Source organism: Desmodus rotundus, chromosome 8, assembly GCF_022682495.2.
Source record: "Desmodus rotundus isolate HL8 chromosome 8, HLdesRot8A.1, whole genome shotgun sequence".
NCBI lineage: Eukaryota > Metazoa > Chordata > Mammalia > Chiroptera > Phyllostomidae > Desmodus > Desmodus rotundus.
In genome coordinates this window covers 65,820,662-65,848,589 of record NC_071394.1, presented here as the reverse complement: position 1 = coordinate 65,848,589, position 27,928 = coordinate 65,820,662, and the positions used below count along the sequence as shown (strand labels likewise).

Sequence of the window (27,928 nt, the reverse complement as noted above, 5' to 3'; positions counted from 1 at the left end):
ACACCATCAAATGGAACAAGATACACATTGTAGGAGTCCCAGAAGGAGATGAAAAAGAGAAAGGGGCAGATATCCCATGCTAAAAACTTCTCAAATTTGAAGGGGGAAATATACATACAAAGTCAGGAAGCTCAATTCACTCTAACTAAGATAAATTTAAAAAAACTAAAACACAGACACATCCTTTTTTAATTTTTAAAATTCTCACTCTAGGATGTATTCATTGATCCTAGAGAAAGAGGAAGAGGGAGAGAGAGGAACATTGATTGGTGGCCTCTGTACATGCCTCAACCAGGGACTGAATCCACAGCTTTTTGGTGTATGGATGATGTTTCAAGAGGCACCCAACCAGGTCAATGAAGATGCTTCTTAATGAAGCCATCAAATTGTCACAAAAAGAATTCTGATAGCAACAAGAAAAAGTTACACATTACATAAAAGGTAGCTCTGATCTGCTATACAACATTGTGCTTATAGTAACATTATGTTATATAGGGAACTGTTCCATGTGTCAGAAATGTAGCCCAGCTCCCATTCAGAAAAGCCAGTGGGAGTGATGTTCAGCATGCAGGACCCAAGCCCATGGACAGGTTCTCCCATGGGGAATCAGGTCTGCATTGCACCTAGGCTGCTATGACAATTGCTTTTGCTAAACTCCCTCACCCTGGATTGAGGCAGCAAATTTTTACTGAGTATCTTTAACTTCCTAAAGCCTGTGCTAAACCACCCAAGTATGGAGTGTAACCAGTTCAACCACTTTCCCCCTTGAGCTGTAACATCCTTCTCTTTGAAGTAATTAGCAGCATTCTGTCCTTTGTTGTCTGTAAAGGGTAATCACCTACAGTGAGCCTGTGCATAGTAAACGAGGACCATCCCCGAAGTAATGTGACCAGAAAAGAAATAAAAGCCTGTCCAGGCAGGGGTCGGGCTCTCTCTTGGGCTCTCTCTGGCCCTCTCTCTTAGAGAATGGCCATGCTGTCCCTTTTCCTCCAAAGGATTTCTGTAGTCTGTGCGTATTTGTCTATTGCAGCCACAACACAGGATCCTGCTGGCTGGGATCCGCATCAATGTTACCCTTAAAAACTGATGGAAATCTCATGTTTATGTTTTTGACCATAACAAATAAGCTAGCATTATCTTTTAACTTCTTAATTACTAATATTTTAATTATTTCTTCATAGAAACATATCATGTGAAACACAAACACACACAATTTTCTATGAATAAAAGTTTCTTCAACTCTTTGAGACACTGTTAATGAGTCATTGATTTCCAAAAGATGGCATGTAATTTTAACTTTGAACAAAATAAAAATTTTGTGTCTAAACCTCAGAATTATAACACTGCAAGATGCATTTACAGAGATAATGGAAAATAATTTCAGTCAAATTTTTGGAGGTATTGAAAATATTTTTCTAAGTATGAAGACTTGATATATTACCTTTTATATTTAAAATGCAACTGTAGAAACAAAAGCAACCTGTTAAATTATTTAATTAAATGATTAGCATACAACTCCTTTCCTGCACAAGAAACGTTGTGTTTTCATTTTTAATTTTTACTGTTATTTAATTACAGTTGTCCCCATTTTTCCCCATTACTCTTCCCTTCCCTATCCACCATGCACCTCCCATATTCAATCCTCCACCCAGTTGTCTGTGTCCATGTGTCCTTTATACATGTTTTTGGACTTGATCTTTTGCCTTCTATCCTCATTAACCCCCTCCCACCACACCTCTGGACATGGGCAGTTTGCTCTTTATTTCCATGACTCTGGTTCAGTTTGCTTGCTTTTTTTTTTTTCTGATTATGTTCCATTTATAGGTGAGATCATATGGTATTTGTCTTTCACCAGTTGGCTTATTTCACTTAGCATAATGCTCTCCAGTTCCATCCATGCTGTCATGAAGGGTAGGAGTTCTCTTTTTCTTTCTGTTTCTTAGTGTTCCTCTGTGTAAATGTACAACAGTTTTTTGATCCACTCACTGACTGATGGGCACTTAGGCAGTTTCCAGCACTTGGCTATTGTAAATAACACTGCTATGAACATTGGGGTACATAGGTTGCTTTGAATTGGTGTTTCAGCATTCTTAAGGTATAGTCCAAAGAGTGGAATTGCTGGGTCAAAAGGCAGTTCCATTTTTAGTTTTTTGAGGAAATTCCATGAGGTTTGCACAGCAGCTACACCAGTCTGCATTCCCACCAACAGTGTACTAGGGTTCCCTTTTTGCCACAACCTCACCAGCACTTGCTGTTTGTTGGATTGTTTATGATGGCCATTCTCAATGGCGAGAAGTGGTATCTCATTGTGGTTTTAATTTGCATCTCTCTTATGGCTAGTGATGCTGAGCATCTTTTCACATGTCTCTGGGTGCTCTCTATGTTCTCCTTGGAGAAGTGTCTTTTCAGGTCCTTTACCCATTTTTTAATTGGATTGTTTGTCTTCCTGGAGTGGAGTCATGTGAGTTCTTTATATATTTTGGAGATCATATCCTTGTCTGAAGTATCATAGTGAATATATTTTCCCATACAGTTGGTTCCCTTTCAATTTTGCTGATGTTTTCTTTAGCCATGCAGAAGCTTTTTAATTAATGAAGTCCTATTTGTTTGTTCTTTGCTTTACGTTCCTTGCTCTAAGGGATGTATCAGTGAAAATATTGAGGCATGGAATATCTTAGATCTCCCTACCTATGTTTTCCTGTGGGACTATTGTGGTATCACAACTTATATTTAAGTTCTTTATCCACCTTTAGTTTATTTTGGTATATAGTGTAAGTTGGTGGTTTAATTTCTTTCCTTTTTTTTTTTTTTTTGCATGTATCTGTCCAGATCGCCCAACACCATTTGTAGAAGAGGGTATTTTTATTCCAGCTTATGCTCTTGCACTCTTTGTCGAATATTCATTGACCATAGAGGATTGTGTTTATTTCTGAGCTCTCTATTCTGTTCCATTGGTCTATGTGTCTGTTCTTTTGCCAATACCAGACTGTTTTGTTTACCATGGCCTTGTAATATAGTTTGATATCAGGTATTCTGATCCCTCCTACTTTGTTCTTCTTTCTCAAAGTTCCTGAGGCTATTCAGGGTAATTTATGGTTCCACATAAATTTTTGAAATGTTTGTTCTATATCTGTGAAATATGTTATTTGTGTCTTGATAGGGATTATGTTGAATCTCTAGATTGCTTTGGGTAGTATGGGCATTTTGATGATGTTAATTCTTCTAGTCCATGGACATGGTATATTCTTCCATTTATTTGTGTCTTCCTTCAGTGGCCTGTAGTTTTCTGTGTACAAGTCTTTTTAACTCCTTGGTTATGTTTATTCCTAGCTATTTTATTTTTCTTGTTGCTATAGCAAATGGGATTTTCTCCTAATTTCTGTTTCATTGTTGGTGTACAAAAATGCCTTTGATTTCTGAATATTGACTTTGTATCCAGCTGCTTTGCCAAATTCACTTATTAGGTTAAGTAATTTTTTGGTGGAGTCTATAGGGTTTTCTATGCACCATGTCATTTGCAACCAATGACAGCTTTACTTACTCCTTTCCAAGTTGGATGCCTTTTATTTCTTTTTGTTGTCTGATTGCTTTGGCTAGGATTTCCAATACTATGTTGAATAAGAGTGGTGAAAGTGGACATCCTTGTCTTTTCCTGATCTTAGTTGGAAAGCTTTTAGTTTTTGCCCATTGTGTATGATGTTGGCTGTAGGTTTCTCATATATGGTTCTTATTATGTTGAGGTAGATCTCTTTACTCCCACTTTGCTCTTTCTATGAAAAATGCTTGCTGTACCTTATCAAATGTTTTACCCCATCTATTGATATTATCATGTGATTTTTGTCTTTCCTTTTGTTTATGTGATGTGTTATGTTTATTGATTTGAGAATATTGAACCATCCTTGTATCCCTGGGATTATCCCCACATGATCATTGTGTGTGATCATTTGAATGTATTGCTGGATGTGGTTTGCCAATATTTTGTTGAGTATTTTAGCATCTATGTTCATCAGCATTATTGGCCTGCAGTTATCTTTGTTGTGTCTTTATCCGGTTTTAGGAGAATAATGATTCTGGCCTCATAAAGAGTTTGGGAGCTTTTCCTCCTCTTGGATGTTTTGGATAGTTTGAGAAGGATAGGGGTTAGCTCTTCCTTAAATGTTTTGTAAAATTCTCCTATGAAATCATCTGGTCTGGGGCTTTTGTGTATCAGGAGTTTTGGTTTTCTTTTCTTTTTTTAAGCTTTCACTCACTACTTTTATTTATTTTCCCCAGTTCTCTCTCTTTTTTATTGTTGTTCAACTACAGTTGTCTCCACTTCACCCCACCACTTCCCCCCACACCAGCCATTCCTACCTACCACCGTTATCTCCCATTATCCCCTTGTTTCCAGCTATTAGTGGTGTACAGGCTTTGTGCTTCTTCTTCATTCAGTTTTGGAAGATTATATTTTTCTAGAAGTTTTTCCATTTCACCCAGTTTTTCAAATTCCTTGGCATAAAGGTCTTCATAGTAATTTCTTACAACCTTTCATATATCTGTGTTATCAGTTGTAATCTCTCCTCTTCCACTTCTGATTTTGTTTATTTGGGTCCTCTATCTTTTCTTTCTGATGAGTTTGGTTAAAGGCTTGTTGTTTTGTTTATCTTTTTAAAGAACCATCTCCTGGATTTATTGATCCTTTGAATTGTTCTTTTAGTGTCTGTGTCACTTAATTCTTCTCTGATCTGGATTATTTCTTTCCTCTACTCATTCTGGGCTTTATTTCTTGTTCCTCCAGTTCTTGTAGGTGTAGGATTAGGTTGTTTATTTGAAATGTTTCTCTCTTTTTTTAGGTAGGCCTACATTGTGCATTGTAAGAATCATGAAACATAGTAAACTTGACTGTGGAACTATGGAACTATGGAAGTCTTGAGAACTCCTCATATAATAATTTTAAGCAAGACTCATTCTACAGATTTCAGAAAATTCATACAGGAGATTAGATTTTCTGAATCACCTGAAGGAGGTTGCAAATACAAAACAGAAAGTAATATCTTTCTGGATGGAAAAATCTGGAGGGAAATTTAAAGATGACCCCTAGCCCTGGCCAAGTTGTTCAGTTTGTTAGAGCACTTGCCCAATATACCAAGGTTGTGGGTTTGATCCCCTCTCAGGGCACATATAGGAGTCAACAAATGAATGCATAAAATAAGTGGAAAAACAAATCTCTCTCTCCATCTCTCTCTCTCTCTCTCCTTCTATTTTACTCCCTCTCTTTCCCTCTTCTGCTCTTAAAAACAAAACAAAACAAAAACAAAACAAAACAAAAAAACCCTCTAACAACAGATACTATTTTTAGGAACCTGGAAGTGATGGGGTGCAGTGGGTGTAGAAGCAGAGATGGTTTGGGTCATTAAGACGTACAGCCACAAGGAAGTCAAAGTGTATCTGGGCCCCAAGGAGGCAGTCCTATCACCAAACTGCCTCATGCTGCATGGAATGACACAGACCCACATGGAGGGAGCATGGAGGTCTGTGTTATTTTAGCACCTCTGCAGAGACACACTCCCCCATTTGGAATTTCCATGGTTCAGTGGCGCTGCACCATTTTCTGGGGGCAGGGCTGTGGTCCACCTTCAGTTGACCAACAGGTTGCATGTCCTCAGGGTGTTCATGTGATGCAAGCCAAGCTAGTGAATTCATACCACATTTTTCTTGGAACAATCAGGAAGAAAGTCTCTTTCACAGGGATTGTTGACTGTGACAAAAATGTACCCTGTAACTATTTTTGCCATAGCACAGTGAAACTTACTGAAGGAGGGAACAAACACAAAACAAAACAGAACCAAGAACTGGAACAAATAATTGGAGTGAAATCAGTGCAGAGCTTGGATCCAGGCACTCCTGAAACCTAAGTTCCTGTATTCCCAGTTGCATGTACCTGTGTTTCAGCAGAAGGTGCTGAGATTTCCCACATTTTTATAAATTGTTTTAATTTACATTTAATTTAAAATATGAAATTATTTAAATGATTAAAATTTAAAATTATTTTATTGAGTTTAAAAATTAATTTTTAATTAATACATTTAAATTATTTTAACTTAATTGAATAGAATTAAATTTAAATTATTAAATATCTTGAGATTTCTTCTCTTACTCATGTATTATTTTGAAGTGTATTGTTTAACTTACACATACTTTGAGGTTTTCCATTTACCTTTCTGTTAGTAATTTATGAGGAATTTTATCAAAACACCCATGATTTATTTATTGAAAACTGTGTATTTATTTTTACATGCTTAAACTTCAGTCACCTTCAAAGTACTCTTCATTTGATGCAATACACCTATTGAGATGTTTTTTCCACTGCTCGAAACAGTTTTTGAACTCATCAATTTTGATGCCTTTTACTGCTTCTGCCATTTTTTGTCTCACCTGTTCTACATCAGCAAAACGTTTCCCTTTGAGGACTTTTTTTCATCTGGGAAACAATAAACAGTTGCTCAAGGAAATATTGGGTGAATGGAGAGGGTAGGGCACAGGTGTCATGTTGTTTTTTGATCAAAAACTGCTCAACACCAGCATTGTGTGGGCAGTTACAATCGTAAATTATTCATAATGATATTGGAAAGTACACTGAAAAAGTCTTTAAAAAAATTCACTAAAGCGATCATAACTTCTCTCAACAATGTCAGCTGGTATACTGATCCAGATGAGTTACTAAAACACTCACCTAGCAGCGGAAGCCTGTACTACAAGGAGCCTACCCTCCAGAAGATAAGTCCATATTTTGAGGGGGAACCTCCCTGTATAGCTAATTCCATTGTGATCTAAGAGCAGATCTGTCATTTATATATTTTTCTTTAATTTCTGAAGTTTTACAGACTAGACTGTGGCCTGTCCTGGTGAATGCTCCATGGATCTTGAGAGGTAGATGTCCTCTGCTGTTGGATGGATTAATTTGTAGATGCCCATTAGAACCACTTGACTTATAGTGTTGAATTTAATTATGTCCTTACTGATTTTCTTCCTGTTGGATATTTCCTTTTTTTGAGGCTTATCACATGCCTCATCAGAAAAATGCAAGTTAAAACAAAGAAATGACACTACAAATCTACTCAAGTAGACAAAATCCAGAGTACTGACAATACCCAATGTTGGCAAGAATGTAGAGCGACAAACACTCTCATTCACTGGTGCTGGGAATGCAAAATGGTACAGCCATTCTGGAAGACAGTGGTTTCTTATGAAACTAAATACATTTGTATCATACAATCTAGTAATTGCACTCCTTGATATTTACCCAAAGGAGCTGAAAACTTTGTCCACAAAAAAATCTGTATGCAGATGTTTATTACAGCTTCATTTATAATGCTAAAACCTGGAAAAAAATTAAGATATTCTTCACTCAGTGAGTGTACAGATAAACTGTGGTATATCCAAACAATGGAATATTATTCAGCATTAGGAAAAAAATGAGTTAGCAAACCATTAAAAGTTATCAAGATGCTTTAAGTGCATATTGTTAAATGAAAGAAACCAGTCTGAAAAAGCTATATGCTGTATGATTCCTATTACATAACATTCAGAAAATAGCAAAACCATAAAAAAATAATGAAAAAAATCAGTGGTTGCCATGAGTTAGGGAGGAGATAGAAATGACTATGTGGTACTCAAAGAATTTTGAAGGTAGTAAAATGCAGTGTATGGTACTATAACGGTGGGTAAATATCATTATAGTTACCCAATCCACAAAATGTCCTAACCCAGAAGTGAGCCCTAATGTAAACTGTGCATTTGGTTGGAGATGTTTCACTGTAGGTTCATCAGTTGTACCAATGTACCACTCTGGCAGTGTATGCTAATAGTGAGAGATGCTATGCAAGATTGGGGACAGGGGTATATGGGAGATCCTTGTACCATCTACTCAATTTTTCTGTGTACCTAAAACTGTTCTAAATAGTAAAGTGTATTTTAAAATCATTAAGTGAATTGTTATGTTACATTAGAAAATACTCACTTAATGCAGAGAGACCAGTAAGGGAGGAATAAGGAAACAAAGACACACAGGGATGAATAGCATCCTTAAGTGCAGCCTGGTTCTGGGATGCTCAGGAGTATGTCATAGAACTAACAGTTCTGATACCCTGCATAGTTCACCAATCTGAAAGAGACTGATGTCAAAAAGCTAGGATTTATAGTCTAGAATTTCTAACTTCCATTGGGTAGAACTGCAAAATAAATAATTCTGTAGTTCAAAGTTTCCAGTTTTAATTTGGGAAGACTAGGTTGTTGTCTGTTTTTAATATTATTATATTGGCATATTTTATATTTCAGAACTAAATTGATTACAATATTTTTTTAGTATCTCTGCTAATTATGTATCAAATTCTACCTGGAAAAGATGTAAGCAGGATAACAATATAATGTACATCAATAGTACATTGAAGCGAAGTTATTTACCATTTTTTCTTACACACATAATACACATGGAAACAGGTGAGATCAGCTAATTGCCATTTCCAGCCTGACACACCTGAGGAAAATAACACCTGGGAATAGTTTCATTGGTGTGATACAAACCAGATAGGCCTAAATTACAAGCAACATTGAAAATGTCCATTACAGACAGGCTCCCCTGGTATCCGACCCCAAAATAGTAAGGCTTAGGTTAACAAAGGTGAAAATGCCAGAAGTAAGCTTCACTTATTTCACAGATTACTCAAGATTAATCCTAAATTCTATCAACCTTTAGAATAATTAACTTAATTTCTCTGAAACTTCATCCAATACACATTCCTAAAATAAGATGAAAACACACTTAATTATGCTTTGGAAACCACTCTACTGATAGTTTTAAACCTAGATAATGACAATGTAACTTGAGCTACATTCTCTATATTTTCCAACAAAAATTCAAAACAAATCTTGAGTAAAGTTTAGAAGTATTAAATCTAATGCTTCTTTTTGATATATCAAGTTTGTTAGTACCATAAAAACTTAGGTTAAGTTCATAGGACTTGTTCTTCATCTTGGTAGGTTTATTTATAGGAGTCATAGTATTTCAGCTGTAAGGGGCTTTGAAGATCATCTAGCAAAATTGTCATTCATCCTCAAGGAGGGTAAATGATTTTTAAAACTGTATAAATGTAAGCATCACATATTTATGTTTGTTAAAATAGTGTTTATTTTGACGAATTCAATGTCATCATAGATTTTCCAGGGCAATAAACAGTTTCCACCATTATTTTTATGTGTGTCATCCTTGTGCAGGGGTCATGCTAATCTTCTCTGTATCATTCCAATTTTAGTATATGTGCTGCCGAAGTGAGCACTCCACCATTATTTTTAAAGATATTTTCTGAAAAGAACTTGAACCTAGCATTAGTCTCCCAAACTGTGTCAATACCTTCTCATCTCTTTGATGCTAAATTTAAATATTTTAGATTGATATTTTAGACTGAGACAAATATTTATTATTTGTAATGAAATACATTAAAAGCACATCATTCCCCTTTTGTGAATTTTGGATTTTTTTGGCTAACATAATTCAAAATGTCTCTGATTATGGTTTCTTTCCTTCTTTTTAATCATCTCAGAAATATTAATGTCCTAGTATATTGGCAAGGCTGAGATACTATTTTCTTATACAAAAATGTCCTAAAAATAAAGCATGGACCAAGGTTTGAAATCTCTGATACAAATTGGGGAAACCAGAATGAAGCCAAAACATTCACATTAAAAAAAAAATTGTTTCTGTATAATACAGATGTTGAATTCAAAAGTATTCAATTCTCAATTTTTTACAAGTCATTTTACTACTTGCCTTCTATATGTACTATTGGCTAAATAAATAAATAAAATGACATTTATATCTCATCAGCAAAAGCTTTATGAACAAAATGCAAAATGACCAATATTCAATTTTTAAAAGCAAAAGAAAAGTATATATTTGACTAAACAAGGGCTAGACACTGTATTTTAAAACATGATAAATACTGCTAAAGGTCAAGTCAAGGAACATGTATAAAGGACCCATGGACAAAGCCAATGGGGGAAAATTGAAAGTGGAAGGTGGGGGGTGGGTAAGGCAGGGGAGAATAATGGGTGGAAAATGGGGACAACTAATTAAATAACAATAAAAAATAAAAGTAAAAATAATAAGAAATAAAAATAAATAAAATATAAGCAACAGCACTGTAATGAAATTTGGAACAAATTCAGGAAAAGTTTTAGAGCCCCACCAAATTGAATTGGTTGATTAAGGAATCTCAGTTTTTGAAGCAAAATCTTAACTACGATGATATTTGCTTTTTCCAATAAAAGAAACCTCTGTCCACATTATGCTGACCCTTACCATTCTATTATAGAGTCACTATCTCACAGGACATCTTGGTCCGATACAAGAATTTCTCCATCACATGTTTATTATTAGAACAGTGGCATCATGGGTCTTATAATTCAAATTCATTTTTTTAGAACTTCAATTTTATACTTAATTCAGAATGTTCACCTGCCCCATGCTCCATAGCCCTCACTACAATTATGGCTCTGGAGTCTTGAGGTGGAAGTGTTTCTTTCAAACACTTCCTCTCTGTTATAATGTTAGTACTGGGTCACCCTGTATGTGACTACAAAGCTCTCCCTTGGTGGTTTGCTCCTGTGGAGCAGAGTGATTCCTTACCAAAAGGAAGTCTAGGCTCTGACCCAACTACAGTTGTTCCTCTTAGGCTGGTGTATTAGTCAGATAATAGATACCATAGAGGGGTGGTAAAAACAACAAATAATTCTCTCATAGTTTGGGAGGCTGGGAAGTCCAAGATCGAGGAACCTGGTTTGCTGACAGCTGCCAGATTGCTGTGTTTTCACAAGGCCAAGAGAAATATATCATCTCTCATGTCTCTTTTTATAAGGGCACTAATCCCATTCATGAAGGCTCCATTTTCAGAGCTAAATTCCCTTCCAAAGGTCCTACCTCCAAAGAGCATCAGGCTGAGGATTAAGGGTTCAACATCTGAACTTGGTGGGACAAAACAATCATTCTATAACACTTGGCATCTCTTATTTGGTGGGCTCTCCCAGATAGAAAAATTGCACAGAAGGATCTAATGTCACCTGAACTTTTTGTGAAAATGTAACCCAGGAAATGCACACATCAATGCCATGTCATGCTGGATATCAGAAATGGTCAGCTACCACTCACCTTGACCTTACCTATTCTCTATCATTGCATTTTCCACTGATAACATATAGCACAGGTACAAAGACGCTAACTTGTTGCTTAAGTGGGTGTTCAACCAGGAGAACGGGAAACAATGATCCTGACATCTTGTTGCATTTATCTTTTTTCAGTTTGGTCTTCACACTGACTGTTGGGGTGGGACAAGGGTAGGCCTATGGACAGCAGGATATGCAAGTAAGGACAGTGGGGAGATCACTCTTCAGGCCAATTAAGAATGATTTTATAAAAATCAGTAATAATATAAATGCTCAATTCAAAGATAACATTAAATAAACTAAACACTCATGAAAAAACAGTGTATAAAACATTAATGATATAAAAAAATTACAAATTCCAATAGTATAATATCATGCAAAAAGAAGTTACCAAATTGCATTAAACTCACCATGACCTGGAGGAAATCTTTTCCATTTAACGAGAAGAACTAGCTCATATATGGATAAAGTAGGCCATTCCTCATAATATGGACACTTATGAATTAATTTCACTATTTGTTTATTTTCAAGTTTTGTTTTTTCCTAGAAAAAAGTCATTATCAAACTTTATATTAGGTACTTTAAAGAGAAGGAAAAAAGTTAGCAGATAAATGTCAGTAAAAGAAAAATAAAGGTTATGTGATATAAAAATACAATAAAATATATTTGATTTTATAGGAGCATCATTCTACAACCAAATAACCATAATGAAATTTTAATCTTCAGATATACTACTAAAACTTTATTTTTCCACCTTTCATAATATTTCAGATGCTGTATTTTAGCACTTTTGGAATAAAACTTTGATATAGTCAAGAGTAAACACAAAAGTTCAATTGATAATATTAAATTAGTAATAATATTTTTAAAATAAAAATAAAACATACAAAAAAGATTGTTTTTAAAGCCAGCCACTCTGAAAACAGGGATTTTGAAGGAAGTTGAACTTTGAGAAAGTTACCAGTGTCACCAATGCTGAAACAACCTTATTGAAAGAAACCCTGACTATTAGAGACCCAAAGCTAGAAGGTGAGCATCCCTCCCCCCATTTCCCTTCCACATGAGCACCCAGCCATGGCTTAGCCATTACCATGCACAGCATGACTATTCATTGACACAAACTTCTTCTGCCAGCCAGGAAGGGAGAGTTAGGAGAGGGGAAAAATTTGTATTTGACTAAAAGAGAATAAATTGTTAAACTTAAAGAAAAAAGTTAACATAGCAGAATTAGGGGGTAGAATTAAGTTGTGATCACCTAGTTGTGCAGCCCTGAGTTATATACTATGAAACAATGTGCCAGTCACACCCAAGTTCACTTTTTCTAAGGTAGACTGCAGAGATGTAGAGATCCCTCTGTCTGGTTGTCCTGGTATTCCTAACACATGACATGATGTTGACACCCCAAAACATATATTTGGTGACTGAATAAATAAATTCTAAATTCATAAAAAATCAAAGCCATTAAAAATATACATAAAATACTATATTCATAAAAATCTATTTTTATACTTAAATTACCCATCACTATCGGAGTTTTAATCAATGGTCATAAAATATTTTTATGTTGTCCAGGCCAAGTCAAATTAAAAATAAGAAAGATATGGATATGTGTCCAAAGAGGCAAAAGTTCTATTAAATTTATTGCCATGTTGTCTTAATATATACATTAGATTTGATCATACCAATTTTAAGTTGGCATAATTCTTTGCAGGGATCTTAAGAATTTCACAATCTTCTTCTGTCACCACTGAGTACTCCTTCAGTTCTGATTGAACCTGAGCTGTAAATTCCAGGGTTCCAAAGGTGCTCCATGGTCTAAGCTATCAAAAAAACCAGAGGCAAGTTAAACTTCATTATCACACATCAACATTAAAATACCAGTGATGGTGATAAGGGCAATGTAGGAAAGTCTGCATGTCTATGAAAGAAAGGGGTCTGAGCAGCCTCGCATGGGTGTCCTGCTTTCTCCATTAATGTCACTTACCAAAGCAAGAAAACATTTCCATTTTTTATTACAGTAGGAAAATAACAAGATGTTATTCTGTGTTTTTGCTAAACATTAAGGTTTTGAAATGCAATCATATTAATGTAATCCATTCATTTTTTCATTGCTGTATGACTACACTTAAATTACAATTCATTTTTTATTGATAAGCATTTGTGTTCTTATTGGTATTTGGTATAAAACAATGATAATATGAGCATTAGTGTACATATCTCTTCATTTCATACATAACTATACCCATAAAATGCATGACTAAGAGTATAATTTCTATGTTACAGAATGTGTTTGCACTTTAACACCTGTTTAACTGCTTTCCATCTGATGCAAGTTCTAACTAGCCCCCGCTTACTGAAGCATAAATGCACCCAGTGTCTGTTTCTGCACAAATATTCCAACATTTCATATTGCTCAATTTTTAATATTTTCCAATTTGGTAGTAATATTATTGATTGAACTTTTTATTTATTTACATTTACTTTTAAATGTAAAAATTATTACCTGTATATTTCCCATATTGCTAGTGGTAGAGCACCTTTGCCTTTTCCAATTACTTAATGTATAGTTTTTGTTCTATAAAAGATTGACTAGGGTGGGGCAGGGCAGGGCAGGGGAGAGCAACAGAGGTAAAAAGTGGGACAAGGTTCTGGCCAAAATGGAAGTGTAGATATATATGCTTCACCTCCTTGTACAAACAAAAGAAGGAAACGATCATTAAAAAAAAAAAAAAAGAAAAAAAAAAAAGAACATGCAGAACTACAAGAAAATTAAACTGTATGGAATTCCAACAACCAAGGAGTAAAAGAAGAAGCATTCTTCCAGACTGGTAGAAGGGGCAGAGAGGGGTAACCTGGGCAATGGAGACGACATGTGGCAAGGCTGTGGTTTCAGGACTGGGAAGTTGTACATTCACATGCAGATAAACTGGGAATATCAATGGGGGAGCTAGGCAGACTTCACAATCCAGGGTTCCAACATGGAGAAAATAAAACCTCAGAACCGTGGCTGTAAAATTCTGTACGGGTTCTGCCATGGGAGAAAATGTCAGTCTCTTCGAAGCAGGTCAAGAGCCCAGGAAGTGGCATTGTTCCCTCTTTGACCCTTCCCCCACATACAGCACCACAATGCTGTGAATTGGGTTGCCCCAGCCTGGAAAATACCTAAGGCCCCACTCCTTACAATGTAACAGGCATGCTTAGACAAAGAAATGCAGCCCAAATAAAAGAACAGATCAAAACTCCAGAAAAATAACTAAGCGATGAGAAGAGAGCCAACCAATCAGATGCGAGTTAAAAAAACTGGTAATCAAGATGCTGACAGAAATTTTTGAGTATGGCCACAAAATAAAGAAAGAAGTAAAGGCTATACAAAGTGAAATAAAGAAAAATATACAGGTAACCAACAGTGAAAGGAAGGGAACTAGGACTCAAATCAACAATAAAGAACAGCAAGAAGAAATAAATATTCAACTGGAACAGAATGAAGAAATAAGAACTCAAAAAATTGAGGAGAGGTTTAGGAACCTCTGGGACAACTTTAAACATTTCAATATCAAATCAAATCAAAAAGGAGAAGAGGAAGAGCAAGAAATCGAAAACTTACTTGAAAAAGTAATGAAAGAAAGCACCCCCATCCAGTGAAGAAAATAGACATACAAGTCCAGGAAGCTCAGGGACTCCCATACAAGTTGGACCAGAGTAACACACTAAAACACATAATTAAATTGCCAAAGATTAAAGATAATAAGAGAATCTTAAAAGCAGCAAGAGAAAAGAAGAGAGTTACCTACAAAGGTGTTTTCATAAGACCATCCGCTGATTTCTCAGAGAAACCTTACAGGAAAGAAGGGACTGGAAAGAAGTATTCAAAGCCATGAGAAGCAATAACTCACATCCAAGATTATTCTATCCAGCAAATCTATCATTTAGAATAGAAGGGCAGGTAAAATGCTCTCTTGGTAAGGTAAAATTAAAGGAGCTCGTGATCACCAAGTCCTTATTATATGAAATGTTAAAGAGACTTATCTAAGAATAAGGAGAAGATCAAAAGTGTGAACAGTAAAATAACAATAAATTCACAACTATGAACAACTGAACCTAAAAAAAAGAAAACTAAGCAAACAACTAGAACAGTAACAGAACCACAGAAATGGAGATTACATGGAAGAGATCAGCAGGAAGAGATCACTGTTGGGAACAGTGAGAATGGGAGAAAGGTACAGGGAATAAGAAACATAAATGTTAGGTAGAAAATATACAGGGGGAAGTTAAGAATGGTATAGGAAATGGAGAAGCCAAAGAACTTGGACATGAACTAAGGAGACGAAATGCTGGAGGGAATAGGAATACTGGGAGGAAGGGGATAAAGGGGAGAAAAAAGAATGGGACAACTGTAATAGCATAATCAATAAAATATACTTTAAAAATTTGATACCTGTAATTGAATAATAAGAATGAAAGAAAAAGATTGACTTATATGTTTAGTGTCTTTCTCTTTTAGATTTTTAGGTCATTATGTGTTCCAGTCAGTTGTCCTTTAGCATCTGTGTGTGTTAAAAATATCTTCACCCAAGCTGTGCCTGTGTTTTCATTACTTAAGGTATCATTGAATGAGCAAAAGGTCCTTGAATTTAAACAAATATCCATATAGTTTTCTTCTATAATTATCCAATTTTACAAGCTTTTGCTATTATAATGTTGTGAAGAAATTCTGCCATGTGTTCGTAAAGATTTGAGTTCATTCCTTTTACAATTGAGTTTATGATCTCAATTGATGTTTATGTGCAATGTGGGGTAAAGATGCAGTTTTAAATTTTCTATCCACATAGAAAAACAAATTGCCTTATATCATGTTAATGTATCATCCCACCACCTTCCCCACTGTTCTTCACAACACTGTTTCACATAGAGAGTGTTTGCAACTGTTGATCTAATTGTAGAACCTCCGGTTGCCAATATGTTCATCTATGAGCCACCATTTGGGTATAAAAACACTGTATTAATAATGTATATTCACTGTTAAGTCTTATATGTGGTAGGGCAGGTACCTTTTCCCCAAGTGTTTTTTCATGAGTCTCTGTCCTGTTCTTGGTCTTTTATGAACTTTAGCATAATTTTTAGAATCACATTGTCGATTTCCACAAGAAAACTGAATTTTTTATTGGAATTGCAAGAAACCTACAGATCATTCAAGGAGACTTTTCTTTAAAAAGTGTTGAATGTTGATTGTGAATGCGGGATAAGCAGCCCCAGGACTCACCTGAAGCCCAGCTCGTGCGTACCCAGATAGGTGGACTGGGCGCGCACAGCTGAAACCCCCGCTGGGCACCCACACCTGAAACCTCGGGTGAGTGCGCACGCGGTTCAGTGGCTGGCTGCCCTGCACACAGGCCCACAGTCGTGGATCACCCGCGCACCCCAGGCTGACAGCCTCAGATCGCCGCACAACCCGAACAACAACCTGGCTGCCAGCTGGCAACCACACCTAAAAGCACCAGTTCTGAACAACTCTTACCTAGCTCCTGCACAGAGAGCCCTGCAGGGCCTACTGGCTCTCTAGGACTAAGGCAGAACATCCAGCAGAGGGGAGCTGCAGGGCTAGGGGAGAACGCATTCCCCAGAAACACTCCACCCAGTAGGGGGCGGAACTGCCCCATAGCAGCACCGAGAGACCCTAGCATCTAAGACAGCAAAGAGCAACAAGGGGGAGTGTGAGTTGTCCCTAGTTGGTGCAACTCAAGGACAGCACAACTGGTGAACTAAAGGCCTAGCGGGGAGCACAAGGACCTTGAGAAACTGGACTGGAGGCTGAACAACAGCCAAGAGTGTGGCTCAGGAAGGCATAAAAGTGAAACCAATCCTTCCAAACACCCCCTCCCATTTCACAGACAGGAAGACCAGCAGAACTAACCTGAGCAGTTTAAAGCCTACAGAGGACTTTTTCCTCCTTTACCCTAAATTACTTCTTCCTTTCTGTCCTTCTTTCTTTTTTTATTCATTCTTTCTTCCATGCTTTACCTTTTTTATTCCTTCTTCCTGACTTATTTATTCTTTTGTTTTAATTTTTGTTAAAATTCCTTCTTATCTTTCTTCTGATCGTTTTTTATTCTTCCTTCCTTCCTTCTTTCCTTCCTTCCTTCCTTCCATTCTTTTTCAATTCCCTTTTCCCCTTCTTCTCTTTTCCCTTATTTCTTTCTTTCCCTTCTGTCTCTTTTTCCCACAGGTGAGACAATAAAACCTGGAGCTCACAACAGACCAGTGTTAGACCATATATGATCCACAAAAGCCAGCTCAAGGCCAGTGAGCACAGGAGATTAAGGAGACGGCACCACTGAATACCATGGGCATTCTACCCGAGAAGATCATACCATAAACCCAGGGAGTCAAAACGGATCAATTTAAGAAGCAGAGGCAAACAAGAAGAGACTCACAAACAGTGGGAAGACAAAGAAACACTCCCCCAATGAAAGGAAAGGAGGAAGCCCCAGAAAGAAAGCTAACTTAAAAACAGGCAAGTCAACTATCAGATACTGAGTTCAAAGGAATGGTTATCAGGAAGCTCACTGAGCTCACAGAGAACTACCAGAAACTACAGGGAAACTACAATGAACTCACTGCAAACTATATCAACATGAAAAAGGAAATACAAACTATTAAAAAAGGCCAAGAGGAAATGAAGAATACAATATCTGAACTGGAGAACACAGGAGAAGGAATGAAAAGCAGATTTGATGAAGCAGAGGGTTGGATCAATGAACTGGAAGACAAAGTAGAAAAAAACAGCCAAAAAGAGCAAGAAAAAGAAAAGAGGCTCAGAAAGATTGAAGACGGATTAAGGGAAATGCAGGGCAACATGAAACATAACAATATCCGTATAATAGGGATACCGTAAGGAGAAGAAGAGGAGCAAGGGATAGAAAACCTGTTTGAAAAAGTAAAGATGGAAAATTTCCCTAATCTGATGAGAGAAAAAGTCACGCAAATCCAGGAGACACAGATATTCCCAAACAAGAGGAATCCAAAGAGGCCCACTGTAAGACTCATCATAATTAAAATGGCAAAATTCCAAGAAAAAGACAGTATCTCAAAGGCAGCAAGGGAGAAACAGGAAGTAACATACAATGGAGCACCAATAAGTTTAGCAACTGACTTCTCAATGGAAACGCTCCAAGCCAGAAGAGAATGGCAAAAAATATTCCAAGTAATGAGAACCAGAGGCATGCAACCAAGACTACTTTAAACAGCAAGGCTCTCAATCAAGATAGAAGGCCAAATAAAGAGCTCCCCAGACAAAAGAAGTCTAAAAGAATACACTTCCACCAAACCAGCTCTGCAAGAGATGCTAAAGGGACTGCTTTAAGGAAAAGAAGGAAAAGAGAAAGAGAGAAGAACACAGGTAGGAAAAAATGGCAATGAATACATACCTATCAATAATAACCTTAAATGTAAATGGATTAAATGGTCCATTCAAAAGACATAGAATAGCTGAATGGATAAGAAAACATGACCCACACATATGCTGCCTAAAAGAGACCCACATCAGGACAAAATACCTACACAGACTTAAAGTGAAGGGATAAAACAAATTTTCCAAGCAAACGGACAGGAAAAAAAAGCCGGAGTAGCAATACTCATATCAGACAACAGAGTCTTCAAAAAAAGGGCCATAAAGAGAGACCCAGAAGGTCATTTCACAATACTCAAAGGAAGAATACACCAAGAAGGCATCAACATTGTAAATATATATGCATCCAACATACGAGCACCCAAATACATAAAGAAAATCTTGGAGGACTTCAAGAAAGATATTGACAGCAACACAATTATACTAGGGGACTTTACACCCCACAGTCAAAAATGGAGAGATCTTGCAAACAAAGTATCAACAAGGATATTGTGTCACTTAAAAATACCCTAGAGGAAATGGACTTAACTGATATATATAGAGCTTTTCATCCCAAAGAAGCAAAATACACATTCTTTTCAAGTGTACATGGAACATTTAGAAAGATAGGCCACATGATAGGACACAAAGCAAGCCTCAAGAAATTCAAGAAAATTGAAATCATATCAAGCATTTTCTCTGACCACAAGGGAATGAAAGTAGAAACCAACCCCAAAGGAAAAAACCCAAAACACTCAAAATCATGGAGACTGAATAGCATGCTATTAAACAATGAATTGATCACGAACGAGATTAGGGAAGAAATCAAAATCTTTCTAGAAACAAATGAAAATGAACTCACAACAACCCAAAACCTATGGGACACAGCAAAGGCAGTCCTGAGAGGGAAGTTCATAGCAATACAGGCCTACCTTAAAAAGATAGGAACATTTCAAACAAACAATCTAATCCTTCACCTACAAGAACTCGAGGAAGAACAACAAAGACAGCCCAGAGCAAGCAGAAGAAAGGAAATAACCAATATCAGAGCACAGTTAAATGACATAGAGACTAAAAGCACAATACTAAGGATCAATGAATCCAGAGCTGGTTCTTTGAAAAGATAAAAAAAAGTCAACAAGCCCTTAAGCAGGCTAATCAAGCAAAAATAGAGGATCCAAACAAACACAAATAGAAATAAAAGAGGAGAGATTACAACTCATAGAACAAAAATACAAAGGATTGTAAGAAATTATTATGAAGAAGTACATGCCAAAAAATTTGAAAACCTAGGTGAAATGGACACATTTCTAGAAAAATATAATCTTCCAAAACTGAATGAAGAAGAAGCAGAAAACCTGAACAAACCAATAACGGCAGATGAAATTGAAGCAGTCATCAAAAAACTCCCAACACACAAAAGCCCTGGACCAGATGGTTTCATAGGAGAATTCCACAAAGCATTTAAGGAAGAGATAATCCCTATCTTCCATAGACTATTTGAAAAAATCCCAACTGATGGAAGACTCCCAAACTCTTTTTTATGAAGCCAGAATCTTCCTAATCTGAAAAACAGATAAAGATACAATGAAGAAAGAAAACTTCAGGCCAATATTGCTGATGAACATAGACGCTAAATTCTCAACAAAATATTGGCAAACCACATAGCAATACATTAAAAAGATCATACACCATGACCAAGTGGTGTTCAACCGAGGGATGCAAGGATGGTACAATATTCGCAAATCAATAAACATAGTACATCATATAAACAGCAGCAAAGACAAAAATCACATGATCATATCAATAGATGCAGAAAAAGCATTTGATAAGATACAGCACCCATTTCTGATAAAAACACTCAGCAAAGTGGGAATAGAGGGAGCATTCCTCAACATAAAAAAGGCCATATATGAGAGACCTACAGTCAACATCATACTCAATGAACAGAAACTTAGAGCTTTCCCACTAAGAACAGGAACAAGACAAGGATGCTCTCTTTCACCACTCCTATTCAACATAGCATTGGAAGTCCTAGCCACAGCAATCAGACAAGAAAAAGCAATAAAAGGCATCCAAATTGGAAAGGAGGAAATGAAACTGTCACTGTTTGCAGATGACATGATTGTGTACATGCAAAATCCTATAAACTCCACCAAGAAACTACTCGACCTAATGAATGAATTTGGCAAAACAGCTGGACACAAAGTCAATACTCATAAATCAAAGGCATTCCTGTATTCCAACAACAAAACTGCAGAAACGGAAATCAGGAAAAATATCCCATTTGATATAGCAACAAGAAACATAAACTATCTAGGAATAAACCTAACCAAGGAGGTTAAAGACCTGTACTCAGATAACTACACAACAGTGAAGAAAGAAATTAAGGAAGACACAAACAAATGGAAGCATGTACCATGCTCATGGATTGGAAGAATTAACATCATCAAAATGGCCATACTACCCAAAGCGATTTATAGATTCATTGCAATCCCTATTAGAACACCGATGACATATTTCAGAGATATGGAACAAACATTTCAGAAATTCATATGTAAGTATAAATGATCCTGAATTGCTGCAGCAATTTTGAGAAAGAACAACAAAGCAGGAGGGATCACAATACCTGATATGAAACTGTATTCCAAGACCACTGTAATCAAAACAGCCTGGTACTGGCATAAAAACAGGCGCATAGACAGACCAATGGAACAGAACAGAGAGCCCAGAAATAAAATCAAGTATTTATGGTCAATTAATATTTGACAAAGGAGGCAGGAGCATAAAATGGAGCCAAAACAGCCTCTTCAACAGATGGTGTTGGGAGATCTGGACAGCTACTTGCGAAAAAATGAAACTCGATCAACAACTTATGCCATACACGAAAATAAACTCAAGATGGATAAAAGACTTAAATATAAGTTGTAACACCATAAAAGTCCTTGAGGAAAACATTGGCAGGAAAATCTCAGACATTCCACCTAGCAACATCCTCACAGACATGTCCCCTAAAGCAAGGGACATAAAGGAAAGAATAAACAAATGGGACCTCATCAAAATAAAAAGCTTCTGCATGGCTAAAGAAAACAGCACCAAATTAGAAAGAGAACCAACAGTACGGGAAAAGATATTTACCAATGATACCTCAGACAAGGGCCTGATCTCCAAAATATATAAAGAACTCACATGACTCCATTCCAGAAAGACAAACAACCCAATTAAAAAATGGGTGAAGGACTTGAACAGACACTTCTCCAAGGAAGACATACAGAGGGCTCAGAGACATATGAAATGATGCTCAGCATCACTAGCCATCAGAGAGATGCAAATTAAAACCACAATGAGGTACCATCTCACACCATTCAGAGTGGCCAACATAAACAAATCCACAAACAAACGTTGGAGAGGATGCGGAGAATAGGGAACCCTAGTGCACTGTTGGTGGGAATGCAGACTGGTGAGGCCACTGTGGAAAACAGTATGGAATTTCCTCAGAAAACTAAAAATGGAACTGCCCTTTGAACCAATTCTGCTGCTGGGATTATACCTTAACAACCCTGAAAGACCCATTTAAAAGAACCTGTGCACCCCAATGTTCATAGCAGCACAATTTACAATAGCCAAGTACTGGAAGCAACCTAAGTGCCCATCAGCTAGTGAGTGGATCCAAAAACTGTAGTATATTTACACAATGGAATTCTATACAGCAGAGAGAAAGATGGAGCTTATACCCTTTGCAATAGCTGGATGAAACTGAAGAGCATTATGCTAAGTGAAATAAGCCAGGCGGGGAGGGACAAATACCATATGATCTCACCTTTAACTGGAACATAATCAACAGCAGAAAAAGCAAACAAAATATAACCAGAGACCTTGAAGTTAAGAACAATCTAACAATAGTCAGGGTGGAGTGGGGAGTGGACAGTGAGGAGAGGGGATTACAGGAACTAGTATAAAGGACACATGGAGAAAATCAAGGGGAAGGGTGGAGGTGGGTGAGGGATGTGGGTTCAGCTTGGTTGGGGTGGAGGGATGGGGAGAAATGGCATACAATTGTAATTGAATAACAATAAATTTTTTTTGGAAAAATGTGCCGAATGTCCTGTCCATTAACATAGTGCAAATATATGTAAGCCTTCTCCAATATCTCATTAAAAATGTAAATACTCTCCAAAATCTACTGCAACATTTTTATTATTTTTTAAGTTATCAATACTTTGTGTAGTGATTTAAAGAATCTTTTTATTAATGATATTTCTAACTGAATATAACCTGTGCCTCTGTGAATTCTTTATTTTATTATCAAATTGACAATGTATTTACAATTTTTAATCACTTTTAGTCATTTCTTTAGTTGTTTCCAGTTAGAGAATGGGTTAGCAACCTTTTTGATACCAGACTGGAAAGCAAATTCTTGTTTTTCAGGCCATAGCGTCTCTGTCCCAACTACTCAACTCTGTCACATAGAGGAAAATGGGTTAAAACAGTGCACAAAAAACTGGGTGGTTGTTTCCTAATAAAACTGGATTTGAAACAAAAGGTTGTAGTCCATATTTTGCCCCCAAATTGGAGTGTGTCACACTCAGATCTAGAGCTTCATTCATACTATCAAGTCCCCACAGTCTTTATTATTTCTTAATTATATAAATACATCTAGTCATCATGGCAGAATATGTATGAACATGACTTCTAATATTTAACATACAATGACAGTAATATTTTATGTGATATATGGTATCATAAAATTATTGTTAAAATATGATTTTGTATAATTTAAATTGAAAAAATTAGAGTATCTTCTAGTAGCTTGTCTGTTCCTTCTAAATGTTTTACATCTAATTTTCTTTGGCCTTGCAAATGGGTTTCCAAGTTTGTTGTATTTATGTTAAACATAAGTAAACTATATTATGTAAAATCTATTAAACTATTTCAATAGATTAAAGTATAACGCTTGGGAACTTTGCTTTTCTTGGTAAAATTTATTGAGCCTGCTGTAAAGCCCTTTTGGTTTATCAATCTGCTAATAATAGAAGAAATAGATCCATTCTTGTTAGGTGTGATATTACAGTAAGTGAATATAAACTGAAGCCTTTGGGAAACCAATTACACACTTGAGTTTATCTGAAAACAATTGTAAGTATTGTAGCAAGTGTGAGTATTTATGTGTTAGTTGAGGAAAGTCTTAATCACCTGTATAAGGAATTATCACCATCTAGAACCTATTATAGTGGAGGTTTACTAAACTCTTCATTAAACATTTTCTTACTTATTTTGAATAATAGTTAGCTATATACTTTTTCAGTTTGATTAATGCAAATAGATTTTTGAAGATAGATAAAAGCAATTTCTTTAAAAATTCTTTGGAAAAATACCCACAAAAATTAATTTCTGGTACTATGATACACACACAGTTTTCATACAAATGACAAACTTAGAGAAGTGAATTATGGTAATCACGGTTGACATGGTTATGGTTCTCACTATATTTAATGACCTGTACCTGGTCCCCAAGTTAAATGGTAAGACCTATGATTTTTTAACTTTGTGATGGTACAAAAGCAATTACACATGCAGTGGAAGCTGTATTCTGAGTTTTGATTTTTTCAGAATAGTGTGTGGTATAACACACTGTGATCATGATCCTGTGCAGCACCAGAGCAAGGTGATTCTACCCAACTATAAGCTAATGTAGGTGTTCTGAGAACATTTAACATAGGTTAGGCTAATCTGTGATGTTTGTATTAAATTCATTTTCAACTTATGATTGGTTTATGGGTACATAACTACATTGTAACTCAAGAAGTATCTGTATGAACATTATTTGTCATTGAAGAAAGACAGTCAGGACTGAGTCCACTATATACCACCATGTATTTGATTATATATTTCAGGTGATATCATACAATGAACACACATAAAAGAGTTCCACTTAAAACTAAGAAGTCCATTCCCCATTCTCAAAGTGTGGCCTGCAACACCATCATCTTCTCCAAGGCCAAGACAATTTCTTGTTTATTTCTGTAATAAACACACAGATGTTCAAAAATACCAGTTAAAATGAATTGACCTTAAGGGAAATGGCAAAATATAGCCATTTATCAGGCTAGATAAGGACATTTAAAGTGCTTTAAAATTTTAGATGCTAAAGTGTTAAATTTTGTGATGATCTATCTCAACTGGGAGAATGGTGCTGAAATTTATCATTCTGCCTTTGACCAGGGCATATGTTTTTTTAAATATTTTATTTACTTATTTGTAGAGAAAGGGGAAAGGAGGGAGAAAGAGGGAGAGAAACATGAATGTGTGGTTGCCTCTCACACACCCCCTTACTGAGGACCTGGCCTGCAACCCAGGCAGGTGCCCTAGACTGGGAATCGAACCAGCAACTCTTTGATTCACAAGCTGGCACTCAATCCACTGAGTCACACTAGCCAGGGCTGACCAGGGCATATGTTAATGAGATTCTTAAATGCAGGGAAAGAATAAAAGTATTAAATCTACAGTTGAGAATTAATGCTATTAAAAGGGAGGAGCCTATCCTGAGACTCACTCAGAATGTTTTTGTCATTCTAATTCTAGTTTTTCTAATATTTTAATAATCTAATATGAACATAATGTTTATCCATCCTGTATACTGCGTTTAATAAAGAATTTATAAGGGACAAAGTATAATTTTTGAACTATACTTAAATTATTTTTTGCCATCATTAAGGTGAAGAAAAGCACAAACCTCAGACCTATGAAACTATAACTGGTTTATTTATTAGCCCTGTGGCAGCACCAGACCTATGAGGAATATATCAGCCACTGAGGAAATGCTGGTTGTGGTCAAACCTAGAACAGAGAGAATGAGCTTGGTTTTCCTAATATCTCTATACTTGTATACATCTCAAAAAATTGGTAATTGGACTATCAACTGCATACAAAGAAAAAATATAGTATAGTAAGAAAGCAGTATTACAGATAACTTGAGGTGAACTGAATTGTCAATGTACACTGTAATAAAACTTTGAGGTTGGTGCTTGAACAAGAGAGAAAAATCAAATAACTCTCAGGAAAGGCAACACACTATACAAGGCATTCTTTTGGAGGACCTTCTAGAAAACAGAAAGCTAACTTCAAAAAAATTATTGCTATGTTTTCATGAGATGTCAAGACTCCCAAAAGAGCAATTGAGCATTGGAAAGACTTATGTTGCTAGTAGAGAAAAAATTGTTATATTGTACCCAATAAAAACCATTTTTGTTTTTTTCTAAATTACTGATATTTGGACATGGGAAGACAGACTGTTGGTACTCAAAACTCATGGCTTAAAGAGCTCAAGAAGGGATGGATTTGTTTAAAAAGAAATACACTATCATAGAACTTTTTCAGTGGAGACACTTTGTATCAGCCTGCAGGGTGAGGCAGGTTAACCCTAGCATTTCCACAGCTGGCCAATGGGAGAGCCTCTGGGATGGAAAGATCCAAAATGCTAAAGTAGAAGATGGCAGTGAGGTAGGTGGGAATAGAGCCGACTTTCCCCTGTGCACAGGTGGAACACCTAGCCGATCTTCTGAGGAACAGAGTGATCAATCAATGGATTCTCAGCTTATATGAAGGTTGGAGACCAAACTTGTATAGGACATTGAAAAATAGATGGTAAGGAGATTGTGATGGGATAGTAAGTTCCCTGGGACTAGTGTGGGGACCAAGGCTACTGCATCCCTGACCCTGGCAGCTGCCACAAGATCCTTGGAAGAGAGTGAAATCAACACCTCCCTCCCCTACCAAATACAGAAGACAAAGCAGCACAAAGATGGACTTGGATGCTTGAAGTCACTGGAGGGAATAAAGACAAAGTGGGACACACACAGAGGTGGTGATCACCCGCTGGGACTGTGGACTCCAGCTAGGTCATTGCCAGAGAAATTGGGGAGCCAGGTGACACCGGGAGAAGGGAGAACATTTGGGCCATAACAGACCCTGACAACAATTGTCTCCAGTCTAGTTAGAAAGTTGTGCTGTGTGAAAAGCCAGGCACTTGTTAAGAACAGGAAGTATAAAAAAGAGGATGTTATTCAAGAAAAGGCTCTTAGTTGCAGTTTAAGGAACATGGCGCCTGACCCCTTGAGTCCTGGCGGCAGCTCTCCCCTTACAGCAGCTATGGCCCCGCTCCTGCTGCCACCATGGCCACCCCCACTGCTGCTGCAGCTGCCACCCCTCACCCCAAGGACATCTGGCTTGCTAAGAGGAAGGAGGTGGCACATTGCCCAGACTGTTCAGAGGAGGGCATCAAGGCTCAGGGAGTTACCAGTCACCAGAAAGACTTAACTCAGTGGTGGAGCTAAACTACCCTGAAGAGACTTTGAGAATAACCAGCACCTAGGACACCAAAGAGGTAAAAGGCAGTGTGTGAGTTGCCCCTAACCAGTGCACCTCATGGACAGCAGAACAGGTGGATTAGAGGTGCACACCTGGAGCAGATGAACTGTGGTGTTATGGCAGTGACTGCAGAACCTGGGATGGAGGCTGGGCAACTGAGGCCCAGACCTGGCCCCCATCCTCAAAAACCATAAGAAAAGAGAAAAGCCAAGCCCAGCCCCTCTCAGCTTGTGGCATCCAGGCAGACCAGCAGAACTCATGTGGCAAGTTTAAAGTCATCAAGAGGTTTTGTATTTTTTTCTTATTCTTTTTATTTTTATTTTTTTTCTCTTTTTTTTTCCTTTTCCTCCCCAAAGTGAGACAATAAGACCTGGAGCTTTGAAAGGCCTAGAGACAGACCCGAAGAGGGATCACAAGGCTAACCCCAACAACTGAGAAACTGAGATAAATTTCACTTTGGTATTCTAGGGAACTTGCATGTTATAGTTTATTTGTATTATTGTTATTTTTAATTATTTTCCTTATATTATTTTATTAGTATTTTTTCTTTCTCTTCTTTATGTTTAGTTTTCTTTGTTTAATTGCATTATTCAACTGGCTTTCCTTGTTCTCTCTTTCATATTGTATTTTAATTTTCCTTCTTTCAATTCACTTGTGTTCCAATAGCACACTACTCTTTCTATTCTTGTTATTCAGATCATATAGTTCTTGTCATATTATTGTTGCTCCAATATTACTGTAAATAATTATTGTTCCATATAATAGTAAATACTACACAGCACTCCTCCAGGATCTGAGACCATTTCACTATCTTCTGGAGCATTATTATTGTGGTTGTTAACTCTATTCTCTTGCACACTATGCCTACTTTTTATACTTTACTCTCACTATATCTCAAAATCTGACCTCCCATACGCATGCTGTTTCATGGATTCAGCTCACAAGCCTACTCCCCTTTACAAGAGTCTTAACTCTTTTCCA

At 36.8% G+C, this 27,928-nt stretch overlaps 1 protein-coding gene and 1 non-coding gene across 2 annotated transcripts in view; both read right to left on the bottom strand.

The window, feature by feature from the left end:
- The window catches only part of CNBD1 (cyclic nucleotide binding domain containing 1), a 364,424-nt gene that overhangs the window by 34,678 nt on the left and 301,818 nt on the right, over nt 1–27,928 (bottom strand). Inside the window, exons 8-9 of the mRNA XM_053929253.1 lie at nt 12,879–13,016; nt 11,607–11,739 (exon numbers count right to left, since the gene is read on the bottom strand). Coding sequence (XP_053785228.1) covers nt 11,607–11,739; nt 12,879–13,016 — 271 coding nt within the window. The remainder of the gene's footprint in view (nt 1–11,606; nt 11,740–12,878; nt 13,017–27,928) is intronic.
- On the bottom strand, nt 9,207–9,314 carry LOC112320891 (U6 spliceosomal RNA). The gene has a single exon (XR_002976461.1). It is a non-coding gene; the product is annotated as a U6 spliceosomal RNA (small nuclear RNA).